Here is a 21563-nt window from a genome sequence, read left to right as displayed (position 1 = left end):
GTTTATGTAATCTGTATGAAAAGAGAGCCATGTCAGAAGTCCGTGATTCAGCTCATTATCTGCTAATGCGGCCACGCCCACGGAGCCAGCGCTATTCAGATGCAAATTCAGAGGCAATACATGCATTCATCGTCTCAATCGTGTATTTATTGTCTTGAAAAGTGTTTATCTGGATGTAAAAGTCATGGTTAGCGATCTCTAGAAGACATGCAGTTAGTTCCTGTTTTCTTTTCTTCTATAGATGAATTTTAGATGAGTTTTTGTTTCTTTAGCGCCCTCCGGCTGCAGTATGAATTGGAAACTCCATTCATGGAATAGCCTCTTCTTCTTTTAGATGAATTTGTGGACTAAAAATGCACAGAGAGCGCCCTCCGACTTCAAAGATGAATTGAAAACACCAGCGTTCATAGTAATGAAAATGAATATTAAATTAATATAACTCCTCTGTATAGAAAATTGACATAAGCATATGAGAATCCAATATTTCTCCAAATGTGCATGCTTTTAAACTAAAAGCCTATATTCAGACTCTTTGCATCACAGAAATACATTATATTTTAAAGTATAATATAAAACCATTACTTTATATTGTAATAATATTTTTCTGTATGTTTCATATATCATGATGAGCTTGAGACATCACAGAAGGTTTTTTTCACAGCCTACCTGACTGAAATGCCTCATTAATATGCAAGTCATTTCAGCTCATTACTATCCAATTCTTTTGTCTTCTCAGGTGAGAATGGCCCATTATTCAGAGGTGATTCACGCCTCCACGCATACTGTGTTTCTTGGCAAAAAGTGTCTTACAAAAACTAAATCAATATATTGTTTTATATGAAGGTGTAGGCAGCATAATTTTTACATAATGTTGAAGCAAAAACTCTAGTTTACAACCTCCAATACCCTAAAGTATTGTAAACACAGATTTACTATACTTTTTTTGGCCTTATTTCAGTGACTTAAGTTTTTTGTTTTTTCAATAACCACGCATAATTGTTATTCCTTCAAAAACACAAACATGTACATACATGTTCCTCACATATTATTGTAGCCTAGTTTGTGCTGAATACAGTGTAATGACACTTTTTCCATTAATATGTTTATGAACAACTGAAAAAAGCACAAATGTCAGGGCATGTCAAAACTTCTCCAGGCCCCAAATCAGCCTCAGACTCCAGAGGGTTAAACAAGCCCAACGAACACCTATCAGCTAGTTTCAGCTCCAGCTTGTTCTCTCACACATACCTGCAAGCCACCATATCCAGCTCAACTAATACCATCATTCCAATACAACGGAAATTTTCTATCATTGCTGCAGCAGTGATGTCCCTCGGCTCCTGCAGGAGCTCGGTTATTCTGGCTAATATCTCCACTGCAGCAGCAGTGATGTTCCCTCGGCTCCTGCAGGAGCTTGGTTATTCTGGCTAATAAAAATAAAATAAAACACATTTATTTTCCTTGGCTTTTAGTTCAGTTTGAGAGCTGTGTGTTTTTTGTCGTTTTGATGTCATTTTATTTTTGTTGTTGTTGATTTATTATGTGGGATGTACAGCACTTTGGTCAACTTCTGTTGTTTTAAATGTGCTCTAGAAATAAACTTGACTCTGACTTTGACTAATATCTCCACTGCAGCAGCAGTGATGTTCCCTCGGCTCCTGCAGGAGCTCAGTTATTCTGGCTAATATCTCCACTGCCGCAGCAGTGATGTCGCCTCGGCTCCCGCAGGAGCTCAGTTCCTCTGGCTATTCTCTCCACTGCCGCAGCAGTGATGTCACCTCGGCTCCCACAGGAGCTCAGTTTTCTGGCCAATTTCTCCACTGCCGCAGCAGTGATGTCTCCTCGGCTCCCGCAGGAACTCAGTTCCTCTGGCTATTCTCTCCACTGTCACAGCAGTGATGTCGCCTCGGCTCCCGCAGGAGCTCAGTTCTTCTGACTATTCTTGCCACTGCCGCAGCAGTGATGTCGCCTCGGCTCCCGCAGGAGCTCAGTTTTCTGGCCAATTTCTCCACTGCCACAGCAGTGATGTCGCCTCGGCTCCCGCAGGAGCTCAGTTCCTCTGGCTATTCTCTCCACTGTCACAGCAATGATGTTGCCTCGGCTCCCGCAGGAGCTCAGTTTTCTGGCCAATTTCTCCACTGCCGCAGCAGTGATGTCGCCTTGGCTCCCGCAGGAGCTCAGTTCTTCTGGCCAATTTCTCCACTGTCACAGCAGAGATGTCGCCTCGACTCCCGCAGGAGCTCAGTTCCTCTTGCTATTCTCTCCATTGCTGCAGCAGTGATGTCACCTCGGCTCCCACACAAGCTCAGTTCCTCTGGCTATTCTCTCCACTGCCGCAGCAGTAATGTCGCCTCGACTCCCGCAGGAACTCAGTTTTCTGGCCAATTTCTCCACTGCCACAGCACTGATGTCGCCTCGGCTCCCGCAGGAGCTCAGTTCCTCTGGCTAATATTTCCACTACCACAGCAGTGATGTCACCCGGCTCCCACAGGAGCTCAGTTCCTCTGGCTTTTCTCTCCATTGCCGCAGCAGTGATGTAGCCTCAGCTCCCGCAGGAGCTCATTTCCTCTGGCTATTCTCTCCACTGCCGCAGCCGCAGCAGTGATGTCGCCTCGGCTCCCGCAGGAGCTCAGTTTCTCTGGCTATTCTCTCCACTGCCGCAGCAGTGATGTCACCTCCGCTCCCGCAGGAGCTCAGCCCTGTCTAAACTAACCTTTACTGCCAAAGCAGTGACGAGAACTCTCCCAGCCCTTCAACCTAACCCTCCAAACAGCACATTCAGCCTACGCAATGCAATTTTTGGGGGTCATCAGTAATGTTTCCGGCTGCTGTCCTGCACTGGTTTGCAATTTTTGGGGGAGTACTTTGGGTTCGGGCCAAAATACCGAACTCGGGGCCCCTCTCCTCGGACAGCACGGCAAATACGCATACTACTACGCATACTATTTACTATCTGATTATTTGTAAGTGTGAACTCGTGAACAAATTTAGCTAGCTTAACGACGGGAAAAATGGTCTGCGCGCCTGGCACATGGTCTAAGAAGGTTGTCCCTATTCTCTTAATGAGTAATGAGTGTGTTTTGGGCATAACGTGCAATAAACCAATCAGTCTCATCTCCCATTCCCTTTAAAAGCCAGTTGCACTCACTCCATGGCAGATTTGCTATTTACATGGCGGAATTTGCAAGCGGAAAAACTGAATGCTTCTCTAGCAAGGAAACGGATCTGCTCCTGCGCGAGGTTAAAGTGCACAAGCAGGCCATCTACGGGACAAGCCAGATTCCACCAAAGCATTTTTATCTTTATGCACACAATAATAATCTTTTAAATTGTAATCCTTTTATTTTTACATTTTTTTGCATGTTTGTGTGCTGTTGCGCATCCCTGTGTGTGTAATAAGCAGAGTGTATGCGTGTTGTGCACCCGCCTAAAGGTGCATATTACTACGGAGCCCCTAAAGGGACCTTTGCAAAAATAAAAAATGACAGAGTTTCGTGTGCGCACGAGAAACTTTCGCGTGCTCAAGAGAAACTTTCGCTTGCGCACGAGAAATGTATTGCATGCGCACAAGAAACTTATGTCATGCGCATGCGTTACAATTTCTGGTTTGTGTATACTATAACCTATTTCACTGCCTATGAAGAAAGCCAGAGTATGAATGCACATGAACTAATAAAGATCATGAAAATTAAAGAGAAAATGAGAGTGGATGCACATGAACTAATACAGCTGTATTTGCTCAAAATCTGGCTTTCTTAGACCAGTTAGTCTAGGATGAATCCAGCTAATTATTCGTCTTAATTAAACATGTGCCTTCCTTTATATCTAAAGTAATTTATGTCAATGGCTCTGCTCGCAATAAGCCCTGTTAGAAATGAATGAAGAAAATCTGTCTGGAAGCATTTCTCTGTCACCTATAAGGATGCGTTAAATCCGACAAAGTGTTTTAATAAAGGGCCGTTTGATCTTGTGATATATGAAATTTTATATAAATATGACATTTAAATATGACATTTAAATATGACATTTTACAGTTCCAGTATTTTTACATGGGAAAATATAAATATGGCCTACTGCCCTAACGAAATACAAAGTTTCATCATTTTTACTGTACCAATGTTTTTTCATGAACCAGTAAACGTGGCATTATGACAATGCACACTGAGCCCATTTCCCAGCGCGATTCTTGGATGCCACAGAGTTAAATACGTTAAAATGGACATAAGTCCTTGAAAAATGACGCACTTCCCTAACGAAAGCCACATTTTGAGCACTTTTTACTGTATCAGCCTTATTTTTTTTTTTTTTACTTGGCAAAAAGAACAATCCACACAGCTATTCATATCCCGGCCATCACAGAGAATGCTTTAAAGCAGACATAAGGCCGTGATATAAACTGCCCTCCGAAAGCCACATTAGCCACAGCACAGCAAATAGATCGTTATTAATTTATGCACATCCATACTCGCATTTTCTTTATAATTTTGAGCAAATAGATCTTTATTAATTTATGCACATCCATACTCGCATTTTCTGCATAATTCGAGCAAATAGATCTTTATTAATTCATCCATACTCACATTTAGTTCATGTGCATCCACTCTGGCTTTCTTCATAGGCAGTGACGCACAAATGAAATAGGTTATAGTATACACAAACTGGAAATTGTAACACGTGCGCACGATATAAGTTTCTCGTGCACACGCGAAAGTTTCTCGTGAGCACACGAAACTCTGTCTTTTTTTTTTATTTTTGCAAAGGTCCCTTTAGGGGCTCCGTATATTACTAACACACTTTCAAAATTTTGCTCCATTGTCCAGGTTTCAGTTGATCAATGGCGCAGTCTATTTCAGTTGCCTCAAAATAGCAACGTGCCAACAATGTGCCTGAAAACACCTAGTTTTCAGACCAGCATGCCCATGGGTGCCCAAAGGGCACAAATGCATTTGCTATTTAAACAGCACAGGACATAAAATGATAACTGCGTCGGGCTGAAACTAGCAAAAAAACACTTGCGTCACGCCTAGTGCCGCATTGCGCCAGGTGTATGATAGGGCCCTGTGTCTTTAAGAAATTTAAATAGTGCCTTCCTGGTAATTCTAATCCCCTCTCTCTCCTTCTGTTCCCAGTATCCCTATCAGATTCCTCATCAGGGACATCAAGACAACCTGGCCTTTTGTAGATCTTATTAGGGGTGTTTTCCTGCTTTTTGATTATATATTATACATATTGACTTTCTATTTATAAATGATTTTGAGAAGCTGCAAAGAGAAATGCTGTGTGTGTGGTCCAAGTATTCTCTATGTTGTGAGGCCAAAATTTCCACAAGGATAGTAAATGTGGTTACTTTCTAATCTCTTCGCACAAACGCTGGTCAAGTTCGCTGTGTTTTTCTCTTTTTTTAAGCATGTTGTTAAACCGGTATTTTCACACTCTTCTTTGATGGCTGAACACTGTGCTCAATACTGTGCGTATTGCCACCTAGTGGACTCTTCTATACTGCTTGCGCATGCGCTGTTGCACGCGGACTGTCCGCGCGGTCTCGAAATTTGGCCTGCACGCGGCCAAGGTATACCTGGGGCTTCAGTATTTGCGCGCTGACTGAAAAAAGCGTGTGCGCGCTACGGATGAGCGCACACACAAATCTTCTCACAGCACGCGCAAGTTCTCTTTCACGTCTTGATCTTGAATGTTTAAAGCAAGGTTTAAATGAGTTTAGTTTAAACACAGATAGCAACGTGCGCTGTTCAGGTCTCACCTGCGCTCACGCGTTATCAACACCCAGGTGACGGCATAAATGACTGGACATTAGAGCATACGGCACTCGCAGTGAACAGTTTACAAAGAGTGACTGTTTTGTCCACGCTTTCTGATTATCGTTGCTTTATCGTAACGTTTTGCGCATCCATCGACTGAAACATACATTATCTGAACTCTGTCTGTCTGTTTTTGTTACACACAGAAGGGGACGGGGACACAGGTAAGGTTAAGATCTTTGTTTATTAAACAACCAGAGGATGATAGGCAGAATGCAGGTGAGTGAAGGCAGGATAAGTTCGTGACTGTAGCTGTGACTGGATCTGACATGGTTTCTTATCTTTCCCAGGGAATGTGGATGCAGGCAGACATGGAGCAGACAGGACACAATGACACTCACAGGAGACACGGAAACACTAGGAGCCACGGTGGAGACAGGTAAGCAGGCGTTAGAAGAGTCCTTGAGGTAAGCATAGCAGGTAGGTATGCGCTAACGAGACCAGACAGTGACTGTGTGCTCTGGAGTGTCTTTTATGCTGCGGTGGTGATGAGTGCTGATGGGTGTCAGGTGTTGCTCGTTAATACTCGGGAGAGGGAGTGCGTTGTGATTGGGTGAGTGAAGAGCCTGGCGTGTCTGTGACAGTTTTCCACGTTGCTATTTTTAAACATACCATATTAGCCGATAGATGCGTCGTCATTCGAGATGGACCGCGGTGCAAGTGCGTGCCGAATTGTAAGTGGAGAACGGTACGGTTCGATTTTTTACCGAGAACTGTTGCACCCCTAGTGCAAGTAGTCCATTGGCTCAAACTTTTTAAGTGTGAATGGGCTTGATGCTTATATGCATAATGTAATCTGGATTGTGATTCATTATACCCATCATAGTTCTGTGAGGTCCAGTAACGTTATAAACAAATGAGAGTGTTGAGGCTTTTTATTGAACTGTAGGAGCCAGTACTCTTAAGTGACATTAAATTGTTAACATTACCTGTATGAATGCTTCAAATATTGTTTATTTACTGTATATATTTGTTTAACCACAATGACAACTAGGACACTTTTAATTTGGAACCACATTTTATTTTTCACTTTCAGGGACAGAGCTGGCTGATAATCTGCCCACTTCTCCTCGCCTCATCAAAACTCATTTGCCTGTTCAGCTTGTGCCCAAGTCCTTCTGGGAGCAGAACTCAAGGGTAAAGTGTATGAGCTCTTTTCTCTCTGTAAAGAGAACAACCAAAGAAACACAGACATACAACACACTCATTATACATAATAATGAATATTAATATATGAGCATGGAGAAAATAACAACAAACTCCCAAGCACAAGGGAGAAATGCAAAAGGATATTTAAAAGGGCTAATAATACTTTCATTACATTTACGAGCATACAGTCTCATGATAAATGACACGCAGTTTAATACAGAAAGAATAAAGACATAGTTTCATTTTTGTCCTTTCTCTAAGTCTTTTGTTCATCAGAATAATCATGTCATCACGTTCAGATACACGTATCAGTGTCCAGTTGGCACGTATATATTTCATTTGAAGAAGACATGATGAAATATGTGTGCATACACCGTGCTGGTTCATGTTTGGTGCAGGAGAATATGTGAAATATGTCTATAAAAACTTTAAACACGGATACTTTATGCTCTTTAATCCACGTGGCTAGTGTTGTTAAACTCATCGCGGAGCTCCGTGCTGAAATCGATCATATGCCCGCTCCACGTGCATGCATATCATAACAATCGTATTTTTCATGTGTTCGTATTCAATCTTCAGTTCTGACCGCATTGCGTGCAAAATACAAACAACGCTTGTATGTGCTTGCTGTTCTGAGGGAAACATACACACGCGTGTCCAAACGCAGAGGTGAATGAACAGCACTTTTGTGACATTTGAATTATCCACTGTAATGCGATCTCATGCAAACATAATTTCCATTTGTGCTGGTAGATCACAGCAAAACAATCCACATGCACCCAAACTTCTACTCTGGTCGTGTTGTAGGGAAATGCATTTTTGTTGTAGCACTGAGGACACAAACACAACTATACGACCCATGTCTCTGAATGATAACAGAGACAGAGGCGAGAGAAGTGATACTTCCTCATGCATAATACCGCAATTATAATCGTATGCATACTACAGCGCAGTGATTGGATTGGATGAGCTTTAAGTCATGAATAAATGCAGAAACTGTTGACATCAGCATGTTCGACCAGCCCATACTTTGAGCCAACCAGCACTCCGGATCTTGCCGGTAGTACACAATGACGTCAGATTTTGTGACGTTGCTCCGACTTTGCTTTTCAAACCAGAAGACAGAAATTGCTCTGAAAAATGCACAAATAACTAATTTCAAATTATAAATAAAATTAAAGCTGTAAGCAGCGATGAAAGGGCCCTCGCACCCGGGCTCACCACCACCCATTGGCCTCAGGAAAACAGTGAACAGCACTGTGAACAACGTCTGGAAAATGCAAAAAACGGTGAATTAATTCAAAATATCCGACGTCCTGTTCGGTTTCGGATTTCGCTCCAAGAGACTTTTTTGCAGGTATTGGGCTTATAAATGTGTGTACCGAATTTCAAAACCCAAGTGAAATGTAGCGAGAGGGGCTGTACGTTAGATGGCGCTATTGAGCCATTTTGCCACGCCCAATTCCGAAACCCATAACAGACGTAAATTTTCACCACTTCTGATGCGTGTGCAAAGTTTCGTGAGTTTTCGAGCACGTTTAGGCCCTCTAAAATGCGATTTACTTCGGAGAAGAAGAAGAAGAAGAAGAAGAATTAAAGCTGCAAGCAGCGATGAAAGGGCCCTCACACCCGGGCTCACCGCCACCTGTTGGCCTCAGGAAAACAGCGGACAGCAGGCAACATGTAAGTGAGTAAATACAGGAGAATTATGGCAAAATCATGTAAAAGTGCCACACTTCCGGCTGCCAGCAGGTGGCGCTATAGCTAACTGAATATTGTCATATAGATGTCTTTAGGCCAGGACTCTTATCACACATGTGAAGTTTGGGGCAGATCAGACATAGTATGCCTGAGTTACAACAGCTTCCTCTTTCATGGCGAAACATCAGACTTTGTCAGTCTGCCACGGACACGCCCTTCAACGAAGACTCAAGATCTTTGATATTTATCATCGCTAAGGTCTTAAGATTAGACTGACAACATATGATGTTGATCTGGTTAAATCTCTATGAGGAGTTAATCACATGTCATTTCCTGTTGCCCCCAGGTGGCGCTATGACTGTAATTGAATATTGTCATGAAGATGTCTTCAGGTCAGGACTCTAATAAAACATGTGCAGTTTGAGGCATATCAGACACAGTATGCCTGAGTTACAACTGCTTCCTCTTTCATGGAGAAACATCAGACTTTGTCAGGCTGCCACGGACACGCCCTTCAACGAAAACTCAAGATCTTTGATATTTATCATCGCTAAGGTCTTAAGATTAGACTGACAACATATGATGCTGATCTGGTTAAATCTCTATGACGAGTAAATCACAGTGTAAAACATGTCATTTCCTGTTGCCCCCAGGTGGCGCTATGACTGTAACTGAATATTGTCATGAAGATGTCTTCAGGTCACGACTCTAATAAAACATGTGAAGTTTGGGGCAGATCCGACATTGTATACCCGAGTTACAACAACTTCGTGTTTCATGGCGAAACATCGAACTTTGTCAGGCCGCCACGGACACGCCCTTTGGTGAAAACTCTAGATCTTTGCAATTTAACGTCGCAAAGGCCTTTAGATTAGATTGACCAAATATGACATTGATCTGATAAAAGCTCTAGGAGGAGTTCGTTAAAGTACAACGTCTGGAAAATGCAAAAAACGGTGAATTAATTCAAAATATCCGACTTTCTGTTCGGTTTCGGAATTCGCTCCAAGAGACTTTTTTGTAGGTATCGGGCTTATAAATGTGTGTACCGAATTTCAAAACCCTACTGAAATGTAGCGAGAGGGGCTGTGCATTAGATTGCGCTATCGAGCCATTTTGCAACGCCCAATTCCGAAACCCATAACAGACGTAAATTTTCACCACTTCTGATGCATGCGCAAAGTTTCCTGAGTTTTCGAGCACGTTTAGGCCCTCTAAAATGCGATTTACTTTGGAGAAGAATAATAATAAATATAGCTGCGAGCAGCGATGGCGGGCCCAAGCCCGGTGGCACCGCCACCCCGGTGGCTTCAAGGCAACTGTGCACAGCGGGCAATAGGCACTTAAAATGGTTAAACATCAAAGGACTATGTCAAATTCACTCCACATTTACTGCACTACAAGGTGCCGCTATAGAGCCCCTCCTCCCTGCCCATTTTCAAAGGATTACATGTGACAAGTTTTAACATTATTCTGATGAATTTTGAAGCAAATCAGGTAAAAATAAGAGGGTGATCTCAATGTATGCTGAAAGTGACACATTTTCTGCTTCCAGTTGGTGGCGCTATGACTTTGAATCACAATAGTCAAATCCATGTGATCAGCCTTGTACAACGAAGACTAAGCCAAAGTTTCATCAAAATCAATTAATGTATGCAGAAGTTATAACACTTTGTTTCCCTTTTCTTGCCATAAATTCGTTGCCTCGCCACGGCCAAACCGTTTGAGATATCCAAAATCCGTTTGCAATTAAACAACTTCAATGTGTTAGCAACAAGTTAAAAAAAGCTTGGTGTAAATTGGATAAACCCTGTAGGAGTAGTAGTATAAAATTTATAGCCTGTTTTTTCAAAAAATTAACATTCAAACAAAAATAGCCGACTTCCTGTTGGTCGGAGCTAATGAATGTAAATTAGAAAATTGTCCGGCTTGATGAGAACAATATGTGTACCGAGTTTGGTGAATGTAGGAAAAACTAACCCCCCCACTTTTGTCAAAAGGTGGCGCTACTGAGCCCCTCCACCACGCCCATTTCTATGGCTTTGTCCATGTCTACTGGTTGACAATATTGATGTGTGTGTCGAGTTTCATGCAATTTGAAGCATGTTAAGAGCCTCAAAAACACTCAAGAATATTATTACAGTTTGACCTGTTGCCATGGCAACAATATTTCAAATATCAAAAATCCTGTCATAGGTCTACATCTGCTGTGTATTGACATTACACTGATGAAGTTTGAAGCAAATCAGGTAAAAATAAGAGGGTGATCTCAAAGCATTTCAAAAAGTGATACACTTCCTGCTGCCAGTTGGTGGCGCTATAACTTTGACTCACAATAGTCACATCCATGTGATCAAACTACTACAACCAACACACTCGTGAAGTTTCATAAAGATCAATATATGTATGCAGACGTTATAACACATTTCCTGTTTCCTTTTTCTCGCCATAAATTCGTTGCCTCGCCACGGCCAAACCGTTTGAGATATCAAAAATCCCCTGGCAATTTTTAATCATCAGTGTCTTGACTTCATGCTGACCGAGTTTGGTGGCGATCGGATTAATCGTCTAGGAGGAGTATATCAAATTCCAGAGCATGCGTTTTTCAAACAACCCTTAATAGCTGACTTCCTGTTGGCGTGGCGTTTAACTTAGAGTACGAAAGTTGTTCGGCCCGATGAGGTCTATATGTGTACCGAGTTTCATACTAATACGTGCAAGCGTGTTTAATATATGGACCAAATTTTCAGACTTTTTTCAAGGGGGCGCTGTCGAGCCCCCCTGCCACACCCGGATACCAGCCTCTGGGGCATCCTAATGGCCGCGGATTCCAATGTGTGTGCCAATTTTCAAGAGTTTTTGAGCATGTTAAGGCCCCCAAAAAGCCCCGGAAGACGGAAAAAATAAAATAAAATACATAAATATAGCTGCGAGCAGCGATGGCGGGCCCAAGCCCGGTGGCACCGCCACCCCGGTGGCTTCAGGGCAACTGTGCACAGCGGGCAATAGGCACTTAAAACGGTTAAACATCAAAGGACTATGTCAAATTCACTCCACATTTACTGCACTACAAGGTGCCGTTATAGAGCCCCTCCTCCCTGCCCATTTTCAAAGGATTACATGTGCCAAGTTTTATCATTATTCTGATGAATTTTGAAGCAAATCAGGTAAAAATAAGAGGGTGATCTCAAAGCATTTTAAAAGTGATACACTTCTTGCTGCCATTTGGTGGCGCTATAACTTTGACTCACAATAGTTACATCCATGTGATCAGACTACTACAACCAACACACTCCTGAAGTTTCATAAACATCAATCAATGTATGCAGAAGTTATAACACATTTCCTGTTTCCCTTTTCTCGCCATAAATTTGTTGCCTCGCCACGGCCAAACCGTTTGAGATATCCAAAATCCGTTTGCAATTAAACAACTTCAATGTGTTCGCAACAAGTTAAAAAAAGCTTGGTGTAAATTGGATAAACCCTGTAGGAGTAGTAGTATAAAATTCATAGCCTGTTTTTTCAAAAAATTAACATTCAAACCAAAATAGCTGACTTCCTGTTGGTCGGAGCTAATGAATGTAAATTAGAAAATTGTCCGGCTTGATGAGAATAATATGTGTACCGAGTTTGGTGACTGTAGGAAAAACTAACCCCCCACTTTTGTCAGAAGGTGGCGCTACTGAGCCCCTCCACCACGCCCATTTCTATGGCTTTGTCCATGTCTACTGGTTGACAATATTGATGTGTGTGTCGAGTTTCATGCAATTTGAAGCATGTTAAGAGCCTCAAAAACACTCAAGAATATTATTACAGTTTGACCTGTTGCCATGGCAACAATATTTCAAATATCAAAAATCCTGTCATAGGTCTACATCTGCTGTGTATTGACATTACACTGATGAAGTTTGAAGCAAATCAGGTAAAAATAAGAGGGTGATCTCAAAACATTTCAAAAAGTGATACACTTCCTGCTGCCAGTTGGTGGCGCTATAACTTTGACTCACAATAGTCACATCCATGTGATCAGACTCCTATAACGAACACACTCGTGAAGTTTCATAAAGATCAATATATGTATTAAGACGTTATAACACATTTCCTGTTTCCTTTTTCTCGCCATAAATTCGTTGCCTCGCCACGGCCAAACCGTTCGAGATATCAAAAATCCCCTGGCAATTTTTAATCATCAGTGTCTTGACTTCATGCTGACCGAGTTTGGTGGCGATCGGATTAATCGTCTAGGAGGAGTATATCAAATTCCAGAGCATGCGTTTTTCAAACAACCCTTAATAGCTGACTTCCTGTTGGCGTGGCGATTAACTTAGAGCGCGAAAGTTGTTCGGCCCGATGAGGTCTATATGTGTACCGAGTTTCATACTAATACGTGCAAGCATGTTTAATATATGGACCAAATTTTCAGACTTTTTTCAAGGGGGCGCTGTCGAGCCCCCCTGCCACGCCCGGGTACCAGCCTCTCCGGCGTCCTAATGGCCGCGGATTCCAATGTGTGTGCCAATTTTCAAGAGTTTTTGAGCATGTTAAGGCCCCCAAAAAGCCCCGGAAGACGGAAAAAAAAAAAAAATAATAATAATAATAATCCTTAGAAGAACAAGAGGGCCCTGCGCGAATTTTCGCTTGGGCCCTAATAATCCTTAGAAGAACAAGAGGGCCCTGCGCGAATTTTCGCTTGGGCCCTAATAATCCTTAGAAGAACAAGAGGGCCCTGCGCGCATTTTCGCTTGGGCCCTAATTAAAGCTGCAAGCAGCGTTGAGAGGGCCCTCGCACCCGGGCTCACCGCCACCCGTTGGCCTCAGGAAAACAGAGAACAGTGGGCGTCATGCATTTAAGTGAGTGAATACAGGAGAATTATGCCAAAGTCATTTCGAAATGCCACACTTCCTGCGGCCAACAGGTGGCACTTTTACCGTAACTGAATTTTGCCATGTTGATGTCTTCAGGCCAGGACTATCATTGAACACGTGAAGTTTGAAGCAGATCGGACATTGTATGCCTGAGTTACAACAACTTCCTGTTTCTTTCGTGGCGTTAATCGCATACATTAGCACTCAGCCAAGTGTTGCATGATTTAACCTGTTTTAGCATGTCTGGTACTTCGTGGCATGATGAAATGTGAATCTGGTAGTGAATTACAGTATAAAGCATGCCACTTCCTGTTGCCAGCAGGTGGCGCTATGACTAACTGAATATTATCATATAGACGTCTTTAGGCTAGGACTCTTATCACACATGTGAAGTTTGGAGCAGATCGGACATAGTATGCCTGAGTTACAACAGTTTCCTCTTTCATGGCGAAACATCAGACTTTGTCAGGCCGCCACGGACACGCCCTTCAACGAAAACTCAAGATCTTTGACATTTATCATCGCTAAGGTCTTAAGATTAGGCTGACAACATATGATGTTGATCTGGTTAAATCTCTATGAGGAGTTAATCACAGTGTAAGACATGTCATTTCCTGTTGCCCCCAGGTGGCGCTATGACTGTAACTGAATATTGTCATAAAGATGTCTTCAGGTCAGGACTCTAATAAAACATGTGAAGTTTGGGGCAGATCGGACATTGTTTGTCTGAGTTACAACATCTTCCTTTTTCATGGCGAAACATCAGACTTTGTCATGCCACCACGGACACGCCCTTCACCGAAAACTCTAGATCTTCACAATTTAACGTCACAAAGGCCTTTAGATTAGACTGACCAAAAATTACATTGATCTGATTAAAGCTCTAGGAGGAGTTCGTTAAAGTACAACGTCTGGAAAATGCAAAAAACGGTGAATTAATTCAAATTATCTGACTTCCTGTTCGGTTTCGGATTTCGTTCCAAGAGAATTTTTTGTAGGTATTGGGCTGATAAATGTGTGTACCGAATTTAAAAACCCTAGTGTAATGTAGCGAGCGGGGCTGTACGTTAGATGGCGCTATCGAGCCATTTTGCCACGCCCAATTCCGAAACCCATAACAGACGTAAATTTTCACCACTTCTGACGTGTGTGCAAAGTTTCATGAGTTTTCGAGCACGTTTAGGCCCTCTAAAATGCGATTCACTTTGGAGAAGAAGAAGAAGAATAAATATAGCTGCAAGCAGCAATTATGGGGCCAAGCACAAAAACGGCACAAGAAAACGGCACAGCCAACACGGCTGGGAGCATCAGACCAACTGCAACAGTGAACAATTAAAGACGTATTAAGATCATTTTAGGCATAAGAGCTGAAAAATGATCAAAAATGAGGATTTACTGGTTCATAACTTTCGACCAATAGGTGGCGCTGTGTCCAAATTGTTGTGGTATGGTCAGAGTGAGGTGACAATGACACTTCCAAAGTTTGGTGTCAATATGTCAAAGCACTGAAGAGATACAGCTTCAAGAGTCATTTTTGAATCATGCCTCAAATTCTTTGCTCTGGTATACAAAAACGGTTTGACATATGGACTTGAAATCCATATCTTTTTGTCGGCATGGTCTGAAGATGACACGGTTCAATTTTGGTGAAAATCGGAGCAACGGTCTAGGAGGAGTTCGAAAAAGTAGGTTTTTAAAGAAAAAAAATATGGCGGACAGGACGTTTAGCTGACTATGGCAAATTTGATATCTATGTTCTCAGCATAACCCAAGGAATCTACAGAGACCAATTTCATTACAATTGGTTAATATAGACAAAAGTTATTAGCATTTTTGTCAATCTTGTTATATCTTTTGACCACAAGGTGGCGCTGGTCCGAAACTTCTCAGGCTCCTTCAGTGCATTGTCCTGATGACCCATACCAAATTTATGAATTTTGGTCAAACCCATCAGAAGTTATAAGCAAAAATGGCATTTTTAATATCTCCACTCCAGTAGGTGGCGCTGCGCCGAAACAGAGTATGCTGCCTCAGGTCATGCTTGTGAAGACACATACCAAGTTTGGTCTGAATATGTCAAAGCACTGAAGAGATACAGCTTCAAGAGTCGTTTTTGCATCATGCCTCAAATTCTTTGCTCTGGTATACGAAAACGGTTTGACATATCGACTTGAAATCCATGACTTTTTGTCGGCATGGTCTGACGATGACACGGTTCAATTTTGGTGAAAATCGGAGCAACGGTCTAGGAGGAGTTCGAAAAAGTAGGTTTTTAAAGAAAAACAATATGGCGGAGAGGAAGTTTAGCTGACTATGGCAAATTTGATATCTTTGTTCTCAGCATGACCCAAGGAATCTACTGAGACCAGTTTCATTACAATTGGTGAATACAGTCAAAAGTTATTAGCATTTTTGTAAATTTTGTTATAACTTTTGACCACAAGGCGGCGCTGTGCCGAAACTTCTCAGGCTCCTTCAGGGCATTGTGCTGATGACCCATACCAAGTTTTGTAAAGATACGTTAATGCGTTCGTAAAATACAGCATTTTAGCACAAAATTCAAAATGGCCGACGGCCAAAATGGCCGAATTGGGAAAATTGGATATCATTCGACTCGGCATGATTCCCCGAATCCAACGAGACCAAATTTATGATTTTTGGACAAACGCATCAGAAGTTATAAGCAAAAATACCCATTTTTCATATCTCCGCACCAGTAGGTGGCGCTGCGCCGAAACACTGCATGGTACCTCAGGTCATGCTTGTGATGACATGTACCAAGTTTGGTCTGAATACGATAAAGCGTTGCGGAGATACAGCCTTACTTCTGTTTTCGCAAGCACTACGTACAATTCGTTCGTGAGTTTTTCGAAAACGGTTTGAGGAATCAACTTGAATTCCATAACTTTTTGTCAGCATGGTCTGAAGATGATCTGATTCAATTTTCATGAAAATCGGAGTAACGGCCTAGGAGGAGTTCGAAAAAGTAAGTTTTTCAGAAAATTCAAAATGGCGGAAAAATTTTCATGACGGAAAATGACGTCATAGGGTGCGTCTTGACCCAAGGAATCAGAGGAAAAAAGAATTTTGTTTCTAGCCCTTATGGTTCAAAAGTTATTAACATAAACATATTTGCAACTTTGGACAGCTGGTGGCGCTAGAGGGATTGAGATAGAGACTCCAAATTTGCTGTGGACAAAGGTCAGACTGTCCTCTAACTGTGTGCCAAATTTCACAACTTTCCCGCAAGCGGTTCTATGGGTTGCCATAGACTTCAAGAGCGGAAGAAGAAGAAGAAGAAGAAGAAGAAGAAGAAGAAGAAGAAAAAAAAAAAAAAAAAAAGAACGCCAACAATAACAATAGGTGCCTCCGCACCTTCGGTGGCACCGCCACCCCGGTGGCTTCAGGGCAGCTGTGCACAGCGGGCAATAGGCACTTAAAATGGTTAAACATCAAAGGACTATGTCAAATTCACTCCACATTTACTGCACTACAAGGTGCCGTTATAGAGCCCCTCCTCCCTGCCCATTTTCAAAGGATTACATGTGCCAAGTTTTAACATTATTCTGATGAATTTTGAAGCAAATCAGGTAAAAATAAGAGGGTGATCTCAATGTATGCTGAAAGTGACACATTTTCTGCTTCCAGTTGGTGGCGCTATGACTTTGAATCACAATAGTCAAATCCATGTGATCAGCCTTGTACAACGAAGACTAAGCCAAAGTTTCATCAAAATCAATTAATGTATGCAGAAGTTATAACACTTTGTTTCCCTTTTCTTGCCATAAATTCGTTGCCTCGCCACGGCCAAACCGTTTGAGATATCCAAAATCCGTTTGCAATTAAACAACTTCAATGTGTTAGCAACAAGTTAAAAAAAGCTTGGTGTAAATTGGATAAACCCTGTAGGAGTAGTAGTATAAAATTCATAGCCTGTTTTTTCAAAAAATTAACATTCAAACCAAAATAGCTGACTTCCTGTTGGTCGGAGCTAATGAATGTAAATTAGAAAATTGTCCGGCTTGATGAGAATAATATGTGTACCGAGTTTGGTGACTGTAGGAAAAACTAACCCCCCCACTTTTGTCAAAAGGTGGCGCTACTGAGCCCCTCCACCACGCCCATTTCTATGGCTTTGTCCATGTCTACTGGTTGACAATATTGATGTGTGTGTCGAGTTTCATGCAATTTGAAGCATGTTAAGAGCCTCAAAACCACTCAAGAATATTATTACAGTTTGACCTGTTTCCATGGCAACAATATTTCAAATATCAAAAATCCTGTCATAGGTCTACATCTGCTGTGTATTGACATTACACTGATGAAGTTTGAAGCAAATCAGGTAAAAATAAGAGGGTGATCTCAAAGCATTTTAAAAGTGATACACTTCTTGCTGCCATTTGGTGGCGCTATAACTTTGACTCACAATAGTTACATCCATGTGATCAGACTACTACAACCAACACACTCCTGAAGTTTCATAAACATCAATCAATGTATGCAGAAGTTATAACACATTTCCTGTTTCCCTTTTCTCGCCATAAATTCGTTGCCTCGCCACGGCCAAACCGTTTGAGATATCCAAAATCCGTTTGCAATTAAACAACTTCAATGTGTTAGCAACAAGTTAAAAAAAGCTTGGTGTAAATTGGATAAACCCTGTAGGAGTAGTAGTATAAAATCATAGCCTGTTTTTTCAAAAAATTAACATTCAAACCAAAATAGCTGACTTCCTGTTGGTCGGAGCTAATGAATGTAAATTAGAAAATTGTCCGGCTTGATGAGAATAATATGTGTACCGAGTTTGGTGACTGTAGGAAAAACTAACCCCCCCACTTTTGTCAAAAGGTGGCGCTACTGAGCCCCTCCACCACGCCCATTTCTATGGCTTTGTCCATGTCTACTGGTTGACAATATTGATGTGTGTGTCGAGTTTCATGCAATTTGAAGCATGTTAAGAGCCTCAAAAACACTCAAGAATATTATTACAGTTTGACCTGTTGCCATGGCAACAATATTTCAAATATCAAAAATCCTGTCATAGGTCTACATCTGTTACGGCTGGTGGTGTAGAGATGAGGCAGATAACAGATTTCCACAAACATATAAGACTTTAAAATAAACAAAGGCAGAGTACACCAAACTAGCATCTGACAACAACGAGAACGGATAAGGAGTGAATGGGAACACAGGGTATAAATACAGATGACTAACAAAGGGAGCTAAACAAGGTGATGGGATGATTAACAAGACACAGGTGGATCAAATGAACTAATCAACAGAACGGGGAAACTAGGTCACAGGGGAAGACAAACATGGGGCTCTGTAACAGTTCGCCCCCTCCCGAATAGGCGCGTCCTCGCGCCGTAAGAGTCCAGAGGAGGGAGGGAGGGGGTTCTGGAGGAGGGCGGAGTACAAACAAAAAAGAAAAAAGTCCATAGAAAACAACAAAGACAGTCCAAGGGGGAGTGGAGGGTGGGAGGAGCCAGGGGGAAGCCAGGAGCAGGAGGAGCCAGATGTTCCCTCAGAAGCCAGCCAGGACGAGGCCCCAGGGTAGAGTCGCAGGTGGGAGGAGCCATGGTGGAGTCGGCTTGGGGGCAGACGACACCCTGGGGACGACCAACGGAGATGCAGCTGGAGACCCAGGTGTAACTGAAGAGCCGACGAGCCCACGCGCAGCCGATGGTCCTGGAGACCGAGGAGGAGCCATGGCGACGAGCGTCCGAGGAGGAGGCGGACATCCAGAGGGCAGAGGCTGAGCCGGTGTGACCGAGGATGTAGGCGGAGCTGGAGGGAAGGAGGAGCCAGACGGAGCCGTAGGTGCAGGCAGGTGGACGACTGACCAAGGCGAAGCCGGAAAGACGAGGGAGCCCGGAGAAGCCGTATGGCCGATGGTGTCCGGTGGAGCCGAGGGAGGGAGGAGCCAGGGTGACGCCGAAGTGTCGACGGGCCGAGGTGGAGCAGGGGGCGTGGAGGCTGGAAGTGGAGGCAGGGGATCCTCTTGAGTGGATGTAGTGGAGGACCTGAAGATGCTCGACATCCCCACCTGGCATGTGGGAGATGTCGAGCAGCTGAAGGGCAGAGGTGATGGTGGGGCTGAGGAACTGGCTGTGAGACTGGGTGACGGAGGAGGCGGGAGAGGGAGGCTGGGTGGGCAGACAGGGAACTCAGGAGACGGAGATCTGGAGAACACTGGAGATTGGTCCTCTGGAGGCTCAGGAGAATCATTAAAAACAGGAGAATCAGGGGAATGGGAAGTCACCTCTCCGAAAAAATCAATTAAATCAACTGTAAAAATATCTTTCAGTTCCTCAGCATATTTGCCAGTGTCAGTCATAGTTTCCATTGAGGTGGTGTTGTGGGCGGAGCTTTCCTCCCAGCCCTCGAGCTCCACAAGCACTCCCACGACGTCAGATGATGTTACCGGCTCACGCACCTGGTCAGAACCTTGCTGTGAGGTTGGCTCCGGGGCGATGGTACTGTCCGATCCTTTCCTCGGTCCTGGCTCATCCATCGCGGTGGGCTGGCCTCCTCGGTCTGCGGTGGGCTCGTGAAACATCTCCGTTGTGACGTTCGTCGATGGTGACTGACTGGCTTCTGGCAGTGGAGTGGGGCTGGCGGCGAAGTCATCCTCCGCGGGGCAGATGGTAAACGGAGAGTTGTTGTTTACCAGCACCCACTCCACGAGTGCGGCGAAGTCCTTCTGAGGACCGCTCCCTGGGAGGCGTGCCCGGGACCGCTCACTAAGGCTGGAGATGTAGAACACGCAGAGCGAGCGGTCTGGATAGTGTGTGAGGCACGGCAACTCCAAAAAATCCAGGGTGTGTGATTCCAGGGAGCGGTCCCTCTGCTCCAGGCACAAAAGGGCAACAGCAGGGTCCATGGTGACGGAGAAAGGGGAAAAAACAAACAAAAAGAAAATCGCCGCAAAAACTGTATAGGTCCGTTCTTCTGTTACGGCTGGTGGTGTAGAGATGAGGCAGATAACAGATTTCCACAAACATATAAGACTTTAATATAAACAAAGGCAGAGTACACCAAACTAGCATCTGACAACAACGAGAATGGACAAGGAGTGAATGGGAACACAGGGTATAAATACAGATGACTAACAAAGGGAGCTAAACAAGGTGATGGGATGATTAACAAGACACAGGTGGATCAAATGAACTAATCAACAGAACGGGGAAACTAGGTCACAGGGGAAGACAAACATGGGGCTCTGTAACAACATCTGCTGTGTATTGACATTACACTGATGAAGTTTGAAGCAAATCAGGTAAAAATAAGAGGGTGATCTCAAAGCATTTTAAAAGTGATACACTTCTTGCTGCCATTTGGTGGCGCTATAACTTTGACTCACAATAGTTACATCCATGTGATCAGACTACTACAACCAACACACTCCTGAAGTTTCATAAACATCAATCAATGTATGCAGAAGTTATAACACATTTCCTGTTTCCCTTTTCTCGCCATAAATTCGTTGCCTCGCCACGGCCAAACCGTTTGAGATATCCAAAATCCGTTTGCAATTAAACAACTTCAATGTGTTAGCAACAAGTTAAAAAAAGCTTGGTGTAAATTGGATAAACCCTGTAGGGGTAGTAGTATAAAATTCATAGCCTGTTTTTTCAAAAAATTAACATTCAAACCAAAATAGCTGACTTCCTGTTGGTCGGAGCTAATGAATGTAAATTAGAAAATTGTCCGGCGTGATGAGAATAATATGTGTACCGAGTTTGGTGACTGTAGGAAAAACTAACCCCCCCACTTTTGTCAAAAGGTGGCGCTACTGAGCCCCTCCACCACGCCCATTTCTATGGCTTTGTCCATGTCTACTGGTTGACAATATTGATGTGTGTGTCGAGTTTCATGCAATTTGAAGCATGTTAAGAGCCTCAAAAACACTCAAGAATATTATTACAGTTTGACCTGTTGCCATGGCAACAATATTTCAAATATCAAAAATCCTGTCATAGGTCTACATCTGCTGTGTATTGACATTACACTGATGAAGTTTGAAGCAAA

The 21563-nt window shown here is 43.0% G+C and overlaps 1 protein-coding gene across 1 annotated transcript in view; it reads left to right on the top strand.

Annotated features, from left to right (window-relative positions):
• LOC137026726 (cytosolic sulfotransferase 3) overlaps nucleotides 1-21563 on the top strand; it is an 88704-nt gene that overhangs the window by 44788 nt on the left and 22353 nt on the right. The window contains exon 4 of the mRNA XM_067394159.1: nucleotides 6853-6953. Within this exon, the coding sequence (XP_067250260.1) occupies nucleotides 6853-6953 (101 nt within the window). The remainder of the gene's footprint in view (nucleotides 1-6852; nucleotides 6954-21563) is intronic.

Source organism: Chanodichthys erythropterus, chromosome 9 (assembly GCF_024489055.1).
Source record: "Chanodichthys erythropterus isolate Z2021 chromosome 9, ASM2448905v1, whole genome shotgun sequence".
Lineage (NCBI taxonomy): Eukaryota > Metazoa > Chordata > Actinopteri > Cypriniformes > Xenocyprididae > Chanodichthys > Chanodichthys erythropterus.
This window is presented reverse-complemented; position numbering and strand designations above follow the sequence as displayed.